Genomic DNA, 19,724 nt, shown 5'->3' with positions numbered 1-19,724 from the left:
TGTGCTATTACCTGTTAAATCCTTTGCTAAATCAGGATGGTTCATGAGACAATGGCTAGCAAATTTCACACATTCCAGGCGTATTGGTACATGAATATCATTAAACCTGATAAAAGATTTAAAAAACAGAGTAAGTATTCTAAAACAACCAAGACAGACAAATTTAATCTATACTCAATTTGTATTTATTTCTCTTACTAATGAATAAACATATATAATGAAAATACAAAATGGAGCCTGGGAAGATAATGGGGATTGGTAAAGTGCTTGAATCTTTATTCAATTTAATTCCCAGCATCTGCATAAAAAGATGGGTGGTGACACATGCTTCAGATCCCACAACTAAGCAAGTAGAAACAGAAGCACCTGTCGAGCCAGTCCAGGCCATTCCCCAAGCTCAGGTGCCGCTGAGGCACTCCAGCGCGGGTGCTGCTGAGATATTCTAGCTCGAAATCAGAGTAGATGGCAGTCTCTGAAGGATGACCTCCGTCCACACAAGCATATACCCACAAATATACTCGCATACATGCAGATACACAGATACACTAAAGAAAGTGCCAAGTATAACAAGACCATTTTAACAGTTTTGAGGCATACATAAACTAGGACAATCTCCAGTTAGGTCCTATTAGGACTGTAAAAATCTGATAAGCCTCTGTTTTCCATTCGGATAATAAAACGAATATTTTTCCATAAACACTGTATTTCAAATGTCTGTTCAATAAGTGTGAAAGTATGTATGCATGTTATATAAATATATTGTGGTATATGTTATATAAATGTTTATATTTCAAAGAAACATTTCATCTTCATATGTCTGAGAAGAGATTTTCATGAAGTGTTTTTTCATAATTATAGGACACAAATTAACATGTGGCAAACCTTACACTACTACATTAGTTTATATCCTATAATTACAAATTGTATCCAAAAATCGTTCTTATCCAATTAACCATCGGAATTATTTCATTTTCAACTAATAACAAGGCCATCTTCATACTCTATTTACAATTTATTATCTATAAAAACAAATCCATAGCTGGGCGGTGGTGGCGCACACCTTTAATCCCAGCACTCAGGAGGCAGAGGCAGGCAGATCTCTCTGAGTTCGAGGTCAGCCTGATCTATAAGACCTAGTTCCAGGACAGGCTCTAAAGCTACAGAGAAACCCTTTCCTATGATTTTAGATATTGCTCATTTTATCTTGATATCAAGCAGGGACCTTTCACTCTTAACCTTAGAAACCAGAGGTCAGAGTTTGACACATGACTTTTGGGCATTAGGATTCAAATTTCTAAGCAAAACTATCTAATAGATAGCACTGTATTCCCCTATCAGTATGCATATGATATCTAACTGTCCTTCAATTATTAATGTTCAAAATCTATTCACAGCAGTTCATCAAAGAATGAGTAACAGTTACTTTTAAATTTTGCTTAAGTGTCAATAACACTGTAGCTAAGTGTTTCCAGACAGTAAGTCTGTGTCTTACTTCTGTAAAATCAGAAGGCTCAAGTATTCTTAATCACTAACACCAAAAGAAACAACACATAGGGCCAGCAGATAGTTCAGCAGGTAAATGCCTGAAAATCTGGTCACATGTATTCAATCCTTAGAATACACAAAAGCATAAAGATGAAGCTGAGGATGGCGCTAGGCAGTAGTGCAACTACCAAGCATGCACAAGACCTCAGTACCCCAATAGCATGTCTTTAAAAGAAAAAAACTGTAGTGATATTTTATGTTCTAACAAATAAAACTTGCCTGAAGATCAGAGCACAGAGCTAAATCACTAGAGGCCAGGCAGTGGTGGAATACACCTTTAATCCCAGGACTCTGGAGACAGGCAGATGGCTCTCTGTTAGTTCAAGACCACCCTGGGCTACACAAGATTGAATCCATCTAAAAGAGAAACAGAGCTCATACAAAAGTGATCCCAGCACTTGGGACCACACGCCTTTAATCCCAGCACTAGGCAGGTAGAGTGATATGGAGTGATATGGCTGGGTGGAGACAGGAATATAAGGCGGAAGGAGACAGGAACTCAGTGCAGTCTGAGGTTTGGTGGAGACAGATGGAGTCTGGAGACACAAGTCTGAGCACTGATAGAGGTAAAAGAACTCTCTAATAGCTGGTCTCTTCTGTTTCTCTGATCTTCAGCATTAACCACTATATCTGACTCTGGGTTTTATTATTAAGACCAACTAAAAGTTTTGCAATAAAAACATGTTTTCAAAACCAGCAGCAGCACATTACTTAAGCAGTTCTTATCAGGAGAAAACATTTATTCCATGAAATACAACTTTCTCTTACGGCCCCTATAAGGGGTGTTTGTAATCCAGGTATCCAACATTAAAACATTCACCATTTTGCAAACAAACATGTAACTTATGATCATTATAAATAAATACACTGTTAAAATATTTTTAGCTCCTCGAGTTTGTTATTGTTGTTTTGTTCTGAGATAGGGTCTCACTATATAGTCCCGGCTGACCTGGAACTCACTATGTAGCCCAGGCTGGTGTCAAACTCACAGAGATCTGCCTGCCTACCTAGTGCAAGTATTAAAGATGTGTACCACCACATTAACTTTAGAGGGCTTTTTTGTTTCTTTCTTTTTGTGATGGTGAGAATCAAACCCTGGGCCTTACACATGCCAGATTAGTGTTCTACCATGGATCATCATTCCCAGACCAAATTTAGTGATATTTAATTCTGTGTGAGGTTTTGTGCATTAAATTAAAAGCAGCAGCTACAGTGGCATAGAAAGGCAATACAAGTTTACATTAGGACTTTCCAGGCAGAGTGCTGACTGGGTTCCTGGCTCATCTAATTCCAAATGTGAAAGTACGGCAAGGCCCTCCACAGCCACTTGAGCGTCAGAGCACACAAAGCAGCAGTCCACTTCTGATTCCACCTGCTGGTAAGCCCATGCCATCCTAGTTCATGAAGATGCACTCTGCAATATCAGTGTAGCAAATCTCCTACATAGCATCTTAAGATGTATCCCTTTCATTCAGCCACACGTAACTAACTGTATTTTTAAGTAAATAACCACCACCCAGCTGGCCTTAAACTTCTGATCGTTCTCCCTCACTACAACTGGTTTATGGGGTGCTGGAGACCCCTACATAGGGCCTTGGTCACACTGGGTAAGCATTCTACCAAATGAGTTATATTGCCAACCCGAAAACCCTTTATGATTTTTGAGAACATAGTTTAAATGTGTGCAGAATTTTTTTAAAAAAACAATAGACATAAACACATATTTCCCAAAAAACAAAAACAAAACAAACAAACAAACAAACAAAAAAAAACAAATCATGTACCTGCCCAAGTAGCACTGCCAAAGCGGTTTATTTTGAGAAGCCAGTTCTGAATCTTTTGCCCCAAACATTTTTGCCAGCAGTTTAACAACTTGAAGGCGTTCTTCATTATCATTGCTCTAAAACAAAGCACAGACTCTTTAAACTTCAAAGTAAACATTCAGAACATGATTTATTCCTAGGATTTCCTGGGCTCTCTAATTTACAAAAAAACAAACAAGCCCACAACTTCTATGAATCCAGATGGTAATGTGTATATTCCAAAATTTTTTCACAAAATGCAATGTTATAATAAATGCTTTAATCATCTCAAGTTACATTACAGCAGTACTGTGATGTGAAAACATGTCTTAAGAGTCCTACTAAATACTAAAAGCCTCTCCTACCATTCAGGTTACTTTCTGAATGAGTAAATTTAAAAAACTACCAAGGACTCTTGAAAAGACAAGGTTTTTAATACCAGACACTGTTCAAACATTAAATTCTTAAAGAAGCTCTACAGTGTCATGAAGCCTTGATGAAGCAAGCTTCTGCTTTACTCACTGTATGACAGGCACCCTGAAGATGAAAATGCAGTTTTATTGTTGACTTTGTTACCAACAAATGGCACAGTGGTTAAAATGACCAACTCAAATGCTAGACTTCCACACAGAGTACAAAAATCAGGCCTATCAAATGCCAACAAATTCAAGGTGCTATGGATGTTACTATATAAGGATTTCTTAATGTTTAAGACAGTGTTTTGGGCTAGCATCCAAGAGCCCCCCAAAATATAGCCTATCTCTTCTTGGTACGTGTTTATTTGCTCCAAAAATAAGTAGAGCCATGAGTAACGTATCCCCTGTACCCTCCAATGTACCTAGCTCCTTCCGACTTCTACATGCATCTTCATGGTGCTTTCTGCTGAGTGCTGTATCTCTGAATCTTACAGCAACTAGTCTCTTTATAGAGCGCATTTCATCCTCTACCTCCCATACTACATGTTAATCTGGCTGAGAACAGGGATAATAGTTTACTTATTTTTATATTAGTCATAGTATATAAGAAAATGTAATTAGAATTTTCTAGAGAAAACTAAATTAACTAACAAGTAATTAGAAATGTTGGTTGTCTTGCCTCACCAAAATTAATAACCATATTTAAAAGGGGACAGGAAGGCCACTTAATCAAAGGGCTCACTTAAGAAATATAGCAAAAATATACTCAAGACTAAAAGAAGAATAATTTACTGGCTGTGTAGTGCCCATGAAATACCAATAAAAACTGCTTGTTTTATTTTGGTTTTGAAAGTAACAGATCAAAAGTTTTAGAAATATGAAAATCTACTTTTCTGGGTTATGCACTAGAATCCATCAAAAACTAGTAATTCTAACTAGCTATATTTAATCTTGTAATAAGTTGGGAAAGAAACCATGGTCCCCAATTCTTCAAATAAAACTCGATATATAGCATCATTTAATGTCAGGGCAATAGAGACATGCTAAAAACTTTCACATTTCCACTACAGAAAGGAAACTTAACACGCAGCTGTGTAACACAAGAAAAGAAAAGCATGCCATAGTACAGATGGTGAGTTCTAAGTTACTTTTAATGCCCAATCAACTGCTAGAAACTGTACTTTGAAAATAGAAGCTAAATGTTTGCCTCCAAAGTTAACCTAACCCCAGAAAAAACCTAGAAAATATGTGGAGGATGATGCCATTCTGCTGATCAAGAGACAGAAAAGGCACAAACCCATGAATGAACAGTAACAACATTCTTTCTCATGTTATATTCACTAAACCGATTATAAGAATCAAAGGGCAACAAGCAATGCTCCTTGTTGAACTTGTTGACGCAGTCATATTTTTACAATAGTTACCTTTAATTTAAACTCAAGCTGGGGTAGAACAGAGAGCAGCAAGTGGCTGTCAATGTTGTAGAGTTCCAGAATCAAATCAAAAACATGCTCAGACAAATCACTGATAGATGTTTTCCCAAGCATCAGAACCTGGTTAAAAAACTGATAAGAAGAAAATCTCCATTAAAAGAAATTTCACAGAAAAACTGTCTCAAGTTTTGTTTACTATTCAATTGAACTTTTTATTGTTATAAATAAAGTCAAACAAGCAACTCAGAAACATTTCCTATATGAAAAACTACGAACACCTAAAACACAGAATTCATTTTGCGGACAATGACACAGATAGTATTGATTTACCAATGACCAACACCAACAAGCACCCTTACCACTGAAATATATTGTTCCTCCACTAAAATATTCAACTATAGTCTGACTGTGACATTTTTGTGTCAACTAAAAGGTAAAACATTATTTCTGGGTTTACCTTCAAAGTTTACAGAGAAGACCGTACATCCAGGATTAGTAGTGGGGATAATAGTGTCCATGCAGGAAAGTACCATGCAAAGGCAGAGAAGAGGTGAACTCCTCCTTCCTGGAAATAGGGTGCCCTTCCTCTCTTTCCCTTGAACTCCAGGTTCTGCAGGCTCTGGCTACAAAGATTTGTACTAGCAACCCCCATCTGTACTCTTCGAGCCTCTGGATTTGGACTGAGAATTAAATCATCAGCTTCCCTGGCTCTCCAGCTTCTATCATTGGACTTCATCAACCTCCCAAACAGCATGAACCAACCAATTGAACCAAATTTCCTCAAATGTATACATGTATACATACATACAAAAACACTCTTACATACATTTTGTCAATTTTGTTTCTCTTGAGAACCCTAAGATAATGAGTCAATCACCTCACTAGATAAATTCCTTAATGACAAGAGATCATATCTTGTTTACAATTAGTATAAGGAAAATTATAGCATTTAAAATAAAGCTTTCTTATACATTCAGAGTAGTGTCTACTCTTATTTTTCAACTACACAATTTTTACTTTGATTATAAAATGTTGTTCTAATCCTTCTCGCCTTCCTTTGCATTCTGATAAACAATGTGTACATTCACAAAGTTTATAACACTAACTAAAATCCAACCAAGAATATACACAACAGGCAGCTGGCTTTCTACCTCCAAGTCAAACCATTCATCATGCTACAACTCAAATGAACAACACCAGGCATAATGACCAAGTTCCTTTCTATTTAAAATCTTCCAAAAATAGATCCAGGTGTGATGGTGCATGCCTTTAGTCCAAGTACTTTGGAGGCAGCAGCAGGAGACAGATCTCTCTGAGTTCAAGGTTAGCCAAGCCTACATAGCAAGTTCCAGGGCAACCAGAGCTACATAGTAAGACTCTCACCATCTCAATCTTAAAATAAATACTTCTAAAAATGTGTAAAATTGACCCAGAATTATATCACACATTCTTAGCAGCTTCCTATGTCGCCTCAGAGAAACAGTTAAGGATCTATACCATACAAGATGCTCTGATTGCTTGCCTCTGCCAATTAACACGTAACTTGGCTTCTCTTGTACTTCCAAATTGAAGGTACAATGACTAAGACCTCACATCTACACCTCCTTGGATTCCTATTCCTTCTAGCTCTTGGGAAGTTACAAATGAAGGCAATGAACAGTGTAGATGGCCTAGATGATCAAATACACTGCATGACATTCCTTGTGGGGGTTTGAATAAGAATGACCCCATAGGCTCGTATACAGGGAGTGAAACCCTTTAAAAGATTAGAAAGATTAGGAGATGTGGCCTTGTTGGAAGAAGTGTTTGGGTGGGGGGTGAGCTTAGTTAGAGGTTTAGAAACCCTCTGCCTGCTGCCTGGGGAATAGGATGTAGCTCTCAACTACTTTACCAGCACCATGCTTGCCATGCCTGCTACCATGCTTCCCACCATGGTAATGAGGGACTATTCCTCTGAAAGTGTAAGCCAGAGCCAATTAAATGCTTTCTTTTATAGGAGTTGTCGTGGTCATTGCATCTCTTCACAGAAATATAACAGTGACTAAGACATTCCCAAAGAATAAAAACATGATTTTTTAATTTCCATCCAATTGCTCATTTTTTTCTACTCAACAATTTTGTGGGAAAGAAACATAAAGATAACAAGATATTAAATTCCTCAGGTTATATTTTAATTGTCCTTAAAAACTGTTACTTATTAATTATCTCCTGATCATAAAAGAGTAAGGAGGCTGGAGAGATGGCTCAGTGGTTAAGAGCACTGCTATTCTTCCAGAGGACCCAGGTTCAGTTTTCAGCACCTACACAGCAACTCACCACTGACTTCTGACTCCAGCCCTTGGAGATCTGATGCCCCCTCAGGCCTTTAGGGGCCCTTTATGCATGTGGTGCACCGACAAAACACATAAAATAATAATAATAATAATTATTATTATTATTATTATTTAAAACCACTAGAATAAAATCCCCAAATCTACTTTTTCTTTAATGAAGAACAATAATCCTTTGCCAATCTGGCCACCACAGTGGTACCTTTCCTACTAGCCTGGAAAAAACTTGCCAACTAGAGGTGGAGCAGAGGGGGAGGGGGGAGGTCTTACATATTCCATCAAAAACATCCAATCATGTGGCATTTTAGATGAGACATATATCCAGAGTAAATATAAATACAGACACGTATACATATATCTAGATAGAAGAGAGGAAAATGAGGAAACAGGGTAACGAGAATTTAGATGTTTACACATGCGCAGGCACCATGAGAGAAGGAACACTACTGGGGGTGACTTCTGGAGTGGGGAGAGGGGTGTGAAGGAGAACTGAAGTACAGTGAGGGTGTGAATATGAACAAGGCACAGAGGTATATGAAAATGTTATAATGAAACCCATTCTTTATCACAATAACTAAACAATGAAATTTAAAAAAAAAGAGAAATGATAAAGGGGGAAAAAAAGCTGACTGAACATCTATCTATAGAATTCCATTTCTAGAAGAGCAGTGACCGAGGAGAGAAGAGTCTGGCACAGAACCAGCACAAAGTGGACCTTCAATACACAATCGGAGAAATAAACAGGCAACAGCTATTCTTATACAAATATAAAACAACCCAAGACCTCCATAATATTTTGAAATTTAGTACAGACAAGATGTAGGTTTGACTAAAATATTCCCCTTCAAAAATTAGCAAAAAAAGTTTGACAATGGGTAATTATGTAACACAAGTTAACAATCAGAAGTGCCTGTATTAGAATGAAAGAAAGCAGTGAGCAGTAAATTCCATGGCTGTAAGCCTGAATTAAAACCTACTTAAATGTGATCACAAAAATGATTTCCTTTAAGTAACATTTCTTTCTCCCAACTTTCCAAGCACTGAACTCAATTTACATATGCAAAAACTGACTCACTGAGATTAAATAACTTAAATTTTTTTTATTTGTTTTAAAAAAGATCTGATATACTTTTCAATTCAACAAAGTAATTTTGGGCTGTACTTTACAATGTGTGACTAAAAAGTAATAATAATGATCAATAAGTACAATTTATTTAAGAAATTTCTAGGGGTCTGGAGAGATGGCTCTGAGGTTAAGAGCACTGGCTGATCTTCCGGAGGTCCTGAGTTCAATTCCCAGCAACCACATGGTGGCTCACAATCATCTGTAATGAGATCTGGGGCCCTTTTCTGGCCTGCAAGCATACAAGGAGGCTGAACAGTGTGTACACAATAAATAAATAAATCTTTAAAATAAAAAAAATAAATTTCTGAACTGTCACTCTGTATGTTTTCTTTATGAGTCTCTGTTTCACCTTTTTATTTTCTTCCATTGTGTGCACTGTAAGAACTAATTCTCATTTTTAAATAAATCATTAATATTTTATTTATGAGTGTTTTGCTTGCATGTTTATCTGTACACCATGTGTATGCCAAGCCCTTGGAAACCAACACAGAGCATTAGATCCCCTTGAATTTGTTACAAATGGGTGTGAGCCACCATGTGAGTGCTGGGAATTGAACCTGGGTCATCTGGAAGAGCAGCCGATGTTCTTAGCGGCTGAGTCATTTGTCTAGTTCCACAACTAATTCTATTTTTAGAAAGAAACAGTTTGCAGGGCAATGAAGCAGGAGTAAAACTTGAGCATGTGGTCAGAGGCAGCAATACAGTAAACCCCATCAAAAGAAAAAAATCAAATACTGTAGCACACAGATTTCTTCAGTATTCATATATGTAAAATAGCATATGAAAAGTAGGCCTCGGCATGTCAGAATGCTCAAGAGTATAAGACACACTATGAAAGGAGGTAGGCAGGATCACACCACCACTTCAGTGCCTGCTCCCATCCATGCTGCATGAGGAAGGCAAGTAAGTAGCAAGTGTCACCTTACCTAGCACATCCAAAAAGACAATCCTACCACTGCACCATCTTATACTACACCATTCAGTTCACTACCAAATAATTTCCATGTAAGTACACAAAACTCAAGTGGAAAATAAGATTTATAAGGGACTGACTTGGGGGACAAAAGCAATTCCTAATGACTTCTTTACTGACCTCAAATAAAGCAAGGAATAAAAACAAAGGAAAACACAATAATGGAAGGGCTGAAGAGATGGCTTAGTGGACAAAGTGTGTACTGAGCAAACATGAGAAACCAGGCCTGAAGATCCAGCACCCATGGGTACACCTATAATCCTAATGATGGGGAAGTTGAAATGGAAGAATCTTGGTGGCTAACTGGCCAATCAGTCTAACCCAATTGCCGTTCTCCAGGTCCTTTGAGAAATCCTGCCTTGAAAATTAATCAGCAATTTTTAAAAGCGAACGAATATAGAAAATGACATCCAACATCAGTCTCTGCCTTTACATGTGCACACACCATACACACTAAGATGGGCATGTACACATGTATACAACACACATACATCTGTGCACATGTACAGATACACACACAAATACACACACTCCCTTTAAATAAATAAATAAATGGAAAGACCATTAAAGGATAAAAAGAGAAGACAATGGACAAGGATCCAGAAATAAGTATGCAATCAAAATATGCTGGGGCAATGACTAGTTTACTGCCTTTTGCCCACTCCCAATTTCTAAAGAGTACAACAAAACTATGGACATGGGGTGGTATCATCTAGTTCTATATGCAAGAACAGCAGGAAATTAATTTAAGTGACGAGGAGTGTTTTTTCATTCGTGTATCTGGGATTGCTAAAAACATTTACTTGAGCCTTTTTTTCCTTATCATCTTCCATTGCCTTCTCAAACACCCCCCCCAAATTCAAAGACCAGTATAATCAACTTAAATCAAGCAGTCCCAGTAAACAATGTTTTACTCACTTTAATTGCTCAGTCAAAATATTTATTTTTCTAAATCTTAGGAAAAGGCATCAAAGTAAGGTAAGTGTTCTCCTGAAACACATCTGACTTGGAAATATTGGTTTAAATAAAAGACCCCAGGCAGGGTTCAACCTGTGTGCTAGACTGGGTGTGGAAACTTTCATTAAGAAACACTTGAAGCAACCGAAGGCAAAGGATGATTAGAAAGCCTGAGACTCGGTCTAAATACTAGGAGTCCATAAAATCAATAATGACAAACTCAATTCAACCAATTAATGTCAAGCAATACCCAAGTGTCAAAAGACTGCAGAAACCAATTTTGGAACCTGCTGACAATCCTAGTGCTACTAAGTAAAGTCGTAACACTAATCCTCTAGATTTGGAAAGCTCATTTCCAAATAAATTTTATGTTTCCAAACCACAACATGCTGGAACTCTTTGAAATCAGAAACAAAAGCAGGATTTACCAAGGTCCTGTCTTACGGTGGGCTTTACCTTTCTCAGAATGTCATTTCATAGCATCTTTATAACCTGATCTTAAATTTTCACATAATACAAAAATTATCTTCAAAAAAACTTCAAAAGAATAAACTACATATAAATATAAGACTGTCTCACTTTTCTCAAGCAGACAGATTTACATCCTTCTAGCTGCTGAGGCAGGCGAGAGCAGAAGGCAAGAAGAAAGAGCTATTAACAAGCCCAGGCTAGCATTAACACTGTACCCTAGACTTGTGCTCCAAGAACCAGTCACCATTCACATACAGTATGATAGGGATGGTGCCACACACAGTGACACAACTCAAAGAGCTGTGAAGAGAAAATAAAACTTAATATAAATGATATGGCTAAGAATTATTTCTTCTAAAATAAATACAAGAGGGTCACACATAAGTGACCAAAGCTAGGGTGATATTTAAAAGGGTTCATTTCAATGCCAATCTCCCTCTTCCTCAGAAAAGGCACAATTATAAAAATCTCCCTCAGGGATTACAATATGTTAGCAACTTCCACCAAATTGCTATGGCAGTCATTCTTATCTTCAATTTCTAGGTCCCGATATTGGTTCATATCATTTTCTTGCACAAATTAATTTAATCTCCAAAAAGCTGTAAGCAACATGTCTGAATAGCAGAAAGTACTATATGTTTTATCTAATTACCTTTAACTCTATTGCTAACATTAGAAGCTGTATTTTGCTAACCAAAAAAGAAGCTATTATCTCTACAAACTTGAAAGCAGCAAATAAAGGCACAAAGAGAGCTAGCATTCCCAAAAATAATTAGCAAATGTAACATTTAAGGAGAGAAAGAAAATGAAACTGTCATTGGTTAAATAGCAATAGCAACTTGACAAGTGTGGCCTACTTGCTGAGATTTGCTTCCAACAGTCTTTAAAATTTTGACTTAATCCTTCTAAAATCAATTGCAAGACTTACATTGGTAATATATGGTTCTATAGATTGAGCAGTCCTCTTCAGCAAAGCTTTTGCCAAGTCATATGCTTGCTTGTTTAAATTCTGGAAAAAACAAACAACATCAGTATTATATATATATATTATATATATATTTTACAAAGCTAACTATGCTTGTATGTCTGCAGTGGTGGGATCTTGTTGTAGATGCTGGGCTTACTGAACTCTCCCACTGAATTATAACCCCAGCCCTGTACCTCATCTATGAAAAGCAAAATATTATTTGTATATTTAAAAGCCTCTTAGATAAATGGAATGAGAGAGCTATCCATAAAAAAAATAGAAAGTGAACTCATTTTTCTTAGAACAATCTGGGCTACTGAATTACAAAATCCCTTTTTCAATCAAAAATAACTATATTCTTTTCAGATTTTATTGATAACATATTAACCATATAGAAATGGTCAATGAATGTTTACTAGATAAAAGATTTAGTCATTCTAAATATCATCCCCAATTCAAACTGGTTCAGGTGAATACAAATAAAGACTGCTACATGCTAGGTCCCAAAAAACAAAAACATAAAAAAATAAAAATAAAAAAAATAAAAATAAAAAAAAACCTTGGAGCGATGGCTCAGGGGTAAAAGCAGTTTCTAATCTTTCAGAAAACCCAAGCTCCTAACACCCACGTCAGTCAGCTCACAGCCCTCTGATTCCAGCACCAGAGAAACAGACGTCCTCTTCTGGCACACGCACACACAAACACAAACACATACACATACCTTTTATGCAGTTTGATATGTATGCTTAATTTTAAAGTGATATCTTTAGCTGTAATATTTTTATATAGTTTGGAATAATAATTTTATTTTTCATATGGGTAATCAGTTACCTTAACACAACTTAGTCTGATATCTCCCAAAGACTTCTAGCACATTCTAAGCTTCTAAAATAACTATGCATTCATTTTTAAACTTTCCATTACTTCCAGATACTCTTTTGTCATTATTGCCTAATTATAGATGAAAGACATGAAAAAGTCTTAACAGAAAGTCCCCTTTGTTTACTCTTCTTCAAAATTACTTCGCTATTACTGGTCATTTGCCCCTTTGTGTAAATTTTGGATTCCATTTGTCAAATTAGCTGCTCTATTTTATTATAGATTCATATGCAGAAACTTGAAGTCATCATGACACTGTCTCATATTCTACAAACAGCAAATCTCTCAACATATTAAGACTTCTATTGTGCTTTGTCAGCCATCTACAATGGTTTGATACAAAGGTAATGCATAAACTCTAAGGTCATGTGTCAAACTTCTAAGTGTATCGTATCTCTGTTAAAGTTACAAAGAAAAACTTGTTATACTAATGGATTTATATCTCTTTTTCTGATTTTTCTACATACTATGTTGTACTTCTCTGGACAGTATCATTTACAAATAATTTCAGGGCTTTTCATCTTTCTAATCTTTTTATTTTTTGTCTCATTTTATATATTAACTTACAGCCCCTAAGAGAATCCTGATTAGAAACAACATATCTGTTGTTATTTGAAATAGCAGCAGCATGCCTCACATTGCTAATTCCATTGAGAATATTTCAGGGTCTTAAAGCTGCTTTTTACTTCAAACTGATTAAAAGTTTTTATGGCAAGTTACACTGATTTTTGTTCCTAGTCATAAGTATTGGAAGTCATGAGTATTAATGATTATTAATACTAATAATTATTCTATCATTACCATTTTGTAATGTTAGTCTGTCTTTCGTATCTAAAATAAAGTCAATTAGGTCATTATCAATATTACTTTATGCCACTCTGGAAGCATCTGTTCTTGTGGGTTAGCTCTAACTAGTTTCCCCAGGAGAACAGTGCCTATGTCTGTGACTCGCTCTCTCCCCACATCCTGTGCTAACAGTTGTGCACTATCTCTCCCTCTCCTACACTCTGGAACTAACTCTGCTGACTATATATTAGACTGCTTGCTCCATGAATAGTCAATGGTCTCCCTGTGGTCAGCTTAGGTTTATTGTTTAAACATGCTGCTGCTGCTGCTGCTAACTTAAATTCTTAGTAGAGTTTCAAGAGTCAACTAATTTTTTATTGCTTATGGCACTGGGCAACTGAGAATCAGTTTATTCTAATTTCAAATATATTCAGAGATTATTATTTATGTAACTGTCCTTTAATGGTCTTCATATTGCTTGCTCATTTTAACTCTATATTGATATTATCACCCTTTCTCTGATTCAATTTGCTATTTGTCTACTTAATACATTTTTCAAATTATGAATGTGCAGTTTTCAAGCAATGTCACTATTTCCTATTTCATTTATTTCTGCTCAACTGCTTTTGTATTTTACTTATATATTTTATTCTGATAATGTTTTATGATTTCTTTCACTAGGCAGTTGTCATTATAATTCATCAAATTAATGATGCTTGACATCAGGCTTGTAGTATTGTGTTACAAAGACTCAGTATTTTTATAAACCCTTTGTCTGATTAATAATCACTAGGAAGCACCTTAAGATGACCCAATAAATAGTGAATGTTCATTCTCTTCATAATTCACTAATTTTTGCTTATATATTTTACCAGATAAACCCTGTATTTATCCATTAAAGACTACATGGGACTCAAGATAAAGATCAGGGGCCTGAAGAGATGACTCAGTGGTTAAGAGCACTGACTGCTCTTCCAGAAGACCCCAGTTCAATTCCCAGCACCCACTTGGCAGCTCACAACTGTCTGTTAACTCCAATTCCAGAGGGTCTGACATCCACTGCAAAACAGCAATGGACATAAACTCAAACAAAATAAATTTTTAAGAAAATTTAAAGATCAACTGGTAGAGTGTGTCTATCCAACACCATAACTAGGTTTGGTGACAACACACCAGTAAACCTAAGAGCACTTAAGAGGCTGAGACAGGAAAATCAAAAATCCAAGGTTATAGTCAGTTACAAAATGAGTTTGAAGTCAGTCTGGAAGACAGAGATCCTGTTTCAGAAGCCTACTATGTATAATATTTGTGTGGAGGTACGCACACTCATGTTCTAGACAGGAGGGAATATATACACATATGTATGCACATGTATGATGAAACCAAAGGACAGCCTTGGATGTCACTCCTTGGGCACCAATGATCTCTTTTCTTCTCCTCTTCTACCTCCTCTTTTTTTTTTCTTCAGTAGGCTAGGCTAGCTGATTCATCTGGCCAACAACTCCACAGCACCAAGATTCTAAGTTCACAACACTACACAAGGCTTTATTTGGGTTTGGGGGATCAAACTTGGGTCCACAATCAATTTACTAACTGAGCTATGGCCTGTCACTAATATTAATATAAACTGATCTTTTTTATTTGTCATTGCCTATCAAGTCTTTCTTACAATTTTATAAATCAGCCCTTTCCATGGCTTTATTTTAGCTGTTTTTCTTATTATCATCAACCAATTGGTTTAATCTTCAGCTCAATGTGACAATCTATGTTATGTGGGAAACTCAAGTCATATTATTGTCAGTCTCTTTCCTCTTAAAATTCTTAAAATTTTAAGAATACACTTCAGTCCGCATTCAACTAGACCAGTGATTATATTTCACTCCTAATAAGCTTTTCTCCTGGTTTTCTTTTCATATTCCCAGCTACTACAAGTTTTTAACTCATATTTTTATTCTTCATTTTTTATTCTATTTTATTTAGAGAGTGAATGATGTATATGTACATACACACACCACAGCAAGCACACGATGGTCAAAGAACAACTTCTGGCAATGACTCTCTCCTGTAGGCCCCAAGGATCACACTCCAGGTCACCAGGCTTTCATTAGTGAGTCACTACAATGACTTTAACTCTTATTTGGATGCCTTCCAGTAACTGAAAATATACTGTATCTTTAATCTGCTTAAGATTTCTTTTCAGCTTTGTTAGAATGTGTTATTCAGTATCATAGCATTCACTAAGCTATCAAAAACTACAATTATACAAATGACCGAAAAGGGAAATTACCCTCCAAAATTGTTCCATCTAAGTTAAGTAGACTAAACTTGTAAGGAGCTAACGAGGAGACTCCAGCTGCTCTCACAAATGAGAGGTCAAGTCCCAGCATCAACTGCATCTTCTAGCCCAGAAAGTGCCTGTTTGTTTTCCCTGACAAATGGACTTTTTCCATGACAACAGCCTGGAGAGACAGAGGCCTGGGATTTCCTGGTAGCAGCTAAATGCAAAAAACAATGACACTTAATCTGTGTCTGGGAAAGCCTTTTCTCCCAGGTATTGGCATGGTTCCAGAGAGCAGCCACCATGGGGAGCCTGTTTCATCAACTCTTGAAAGCCTCCCTCAGATGTCCTGCAGTAGAGTTCATGATACTGGTTCTCCTACCTGATTAGAGAGCTACGAGCTTGAGACAACAGGCCAAACACCCTGGTGGGTTGCCTCAAAGAAACAGGTCGGATGAACTACTACCCAGAATTTACAGTTCCTTCAAAGAAGATAACAGGAATCCTAATCATGTGGGCACTAAAGGCAAAGCAGGCGCTATGAGCCTCAGGAAGGGAGTACAATATGCTTCAGTGAAGTCTATTCTCTCTCTACCTCCTGCCTTCCTTCTCATGGTTGTTTATCAGTGACAGGTATATAGCTGAGCTGAACAGAATTAGGAGGAGCCAAACCAGACACCTGCATAGCAACAGAATAGATGGAGGCAATCAGAGCCTACATCAACACCTCTGATTTTCCACTTAAATACATCATCTGAATTTTTGCGATCTAATGTTAACTTGCTGTTGAGCCTGCTTACTTTCACAATTAATAGATTTATAATGTTTTAAAATTTTAGATTAAGAGTTCAATTCCAATGAAGGATTATTTGTGCCAATGTTATGTAACTGTAGACCAAGACACTATAATGCTAGAAAGTCCTTAAATTTAAAGAGGAAAAAAAATAATGTTTGCTTATATTGGTAATTTCTGTTTCCTCTCTCGAAATCCAACCCCTTCTCAATCATACAACTGCCACTCCAACTGCTTACCAGAATCATAGACTTTCAAAGGCAAAGCACACATATAAACACAGGGAAATGCACACATCTTGGTTGACAACACTCAGGGCAAAGAAAAAAAACAGCAATGGTCTTAAGTTCTCTGTCTCTACACTAGCCTAACTAATCCCGCCAGGATCCATGTGCAAACACATAAAGTCATATAACAAACAGTACCTACCTAAGCAGCTAGTAATTCACTGCTGTATACAGTGAGGGTTTTGGCACCAGAAAATTGAGGGTATGACCTCTCCAAGGTATGTTTGAGGGGAAGGTTTCTATTGTAGGTGTGAGGGCGAGTACAGCCAGAGGCATCTCAAGAATCCAGAGCAGGGAAAGAAAGTAGTAGACTGCACGTGGTCGGCAGACTGGACCAGGTCAGGGGAGGAGGGAACAAGAGGGGTGATAAAGATGAAAGAGATCAAAAAGAGCACATGGCCAAAATGGCAGGGTTATATAGGAATAAGAGTCCCATGAACTGGAAAGTTTAGGGTAGGGAGCAGAGTGGGAAGAGCCAGGGTGTCAGCACGTATGCTAATAGGTGCCACAGACAGCCATTAGTCCCAAACTTTTGACCCCGTAAGTGTGTAAAATGCACCCTACACAAAACTCATTGACCATATTTTATACAAACTAAGTTCATTATTTCTTCATGTAATTGGTGACTATAAAATTTAATGAGTTTGTTATACTTTAAATATTAAGTATCTTAAGAGTCTACAAAATATTAAAGCAGGATAGATTCTATTTACAACGTAAGCATAATATCTGAATATTAACATAATAGAGTTTAGGCACATTTCACATACCTTATGGGCAGGTACCAGATTTACTAAAACTGTATCTAAGAGCTCCTGAGATACTGTATCACCTTCACAAATGATAGAGCTCATGAGGTCCACCATATGCATATGAACTTTCTGATTGTGGCCATTGCTGAAATTCAAAACAGTTATTTCAAATGTAACTGAGATAGATAGGATACTAGTAAACATACTTTATAAAAATGGTAAGATTAAAACTATATTACTGTCAAACTTCTTTCTCTTTGTTCTTATAGTAACAAAAATTTATTTTTAAAACCATATTACTAAGCCCACACACACCTTTAATTCCAGTACCTGGGAGACAGAGGCAGGTGGATCTCTGAGTTTGAGGTCAACCTGGTCTACAGAGAGAGTTTCAGGACAGCCGAGGTTACACAGAGAAACCTGTTTCAAAAAAATCAAAATCAAGGGAGAAAAAAACTATACTAAATTACGTGCCCCTAATTTTAGCTATCTCACAACCAAAGTAGTTAAATGAAAAGCAATCTCAGGTTCATCTTAAATTTAGACAAAGTATTTTAAAATCTTTTAAATTTTATTTCAAACAACCACATATATAAAAAGTTAATAAAAGCCAGGAGTGGTGGTGTACACCTTTAATTCTAGCATTTGGGAGGCAGAAGCAAGCTGATCTCTGTGAGTTCGAGGCCAGCCTAATCTATATAGAGTTCCAGGACAGCTAGGACTACACAGACTGCCACAACAACAACAAAAAAAAAAATCAATATAATATGTAAACAAGTAATAACACCAAAAATTAGTCTCATTTGCGCTTCTAACCAATAAATACATAACAATAAGTTCTATCCATTTAGAACTATATATAGAATAAATGTAAATTAATTTATAACCTTAAGCCAATATTTATCACAACAGCGTATAAGGATTCACTGTAAACCAAAAATCTTTACAATTAAGAAGTATTACTCATTTGAAAATAAACTTACTTTATAACTGAGAATAAGGTCCTGTATAGTTGGGTAAAGATTTCATTGCTATCTTCTAACTCAAAACATATATTATATGACTTAACCCACGCAATGTTCTAAAAGAAAGAAGTAAAAAAGAAAAAAGGCGAATATTTTAGTTGCTAAAAATATACAAAAAATAAAATTTAAATATCATCTAAAGTTATAATACATTGCTTACCTCAAGTAAATAAAAATACCTATTGAATTGAGGGCTCTTTGTATCTTCTAGTCCCTTTAATTGCCTTGTAATAAACATAAATATATCCTTTAAAAAAAAACAAAGTTTTGCTTAAATTATGAATGCTAAATGGAAATACACATTACACTGGGAGGACTACCTATAGTTAATCACCAACCTTGTGAATATCTAAGGATAAATTGTAAACAACACAAAGAGAAAAGCAGAACTTTTTACAGTATAACTTTACATAAAGATCTTACAAAGGAATACAATGTATAAAAATCTTGATACACCTATTATTCTTCACAGGAAATCATTACATAGACCACATGTTAGTATACAGAAAGAAAATGTTCAACATCCAGCAAATTAAAACAATAGGCTTAAAAAGTGAGCCAAAGAAAATTGGTATTATTAAAATAAAGGTGTTGCAATAACTGAGAGCTGAGGACTCTCTTGAAAAAGCACAACACATGAAACAACACAATTCTGTAGCAAGAAAACAGTTTAGGAAACAAACTCCCAAAACAAAATTACAAAGTAGCAATAAAACACATCACACACAGAAGCTTAGACATTTAAGAAAGAGAAATGGAATTCAGTTTATCTAGCTTCTTAACCATCATTATATTAGAGTCATTTTCTTTCCTGAATAATTTCTCAATCTCTACCTATTCTTTATTTTAGACTTTTTTTATTAAATATTTTTCAGTGTACATACCTGGATCTTTAAAGACAGAC

At 36.2% G+C, this 19,724-nt stretch overlaps 1 protein-coding gene across 5 annotated transcripts in view; it reads right to left on the bottom strand.

The window, feature by feature from the left end:
* Positions 1-19,724, bottom strand: part of Pds5b (PDS5 cohesin associated factor B) — a 153,132-nt gene that overhangs the window by 78,036 nt on the left and 55,372 nt on the right. For all 5 annotated transcript variants that reach the window (XM_041677965.1, XM_041677966.1, XM_041677969.1 and 2 more), the window contains exons 4-10: positions 18,981-19,067; positions 18,779-18,876; positions 17,814-17,940; positions 11,982-12,062; positions 5,188-5,328; positions 3,330-3,445; positions 12-106 (exon numbers count right to left, since the gene is read on the bottom strand). In XM_041677965.1, the coding sequence (XP_041533899.1) occupies positions 12-106; positions 3,330-3,445; positions 5,188-5,328; positions 11,982-12,062; positions 17,814-17,940; positions 18,779-18,876; positions 18,981-19,067 (745 nt within the window). The remainder of the gene's footprint in view (positions 1-11; positions 107-3,329; positions 3,446-5,187; positions 5,329-11,981; positions 12,063-17,813; positions 17,941-18,778; positions 18,877-18,980; positions 19,068-19,724) is intronic.

Source organism: Microtus oregoni, unplaced genomic scaffold (assembly GCF_018167655.1).
Source record: "Microtus oregoni isolate MIOR12 unplaced genomic scaffold, Mior012 000029F_ref0000214, whole genome shotgun sequence".
Classification (NCBI taxonomy): domain Eukaryota; kingdom Metazoa; phylum Chordata; class Mammalia; order Rodentia; family Cricetidae; genus Microtus; species Microtus oregoni.
Note: the sequence above shows the minus strand (reverse complement) of the source record. Positions and strands in the feature narration are given on the sequence as shown.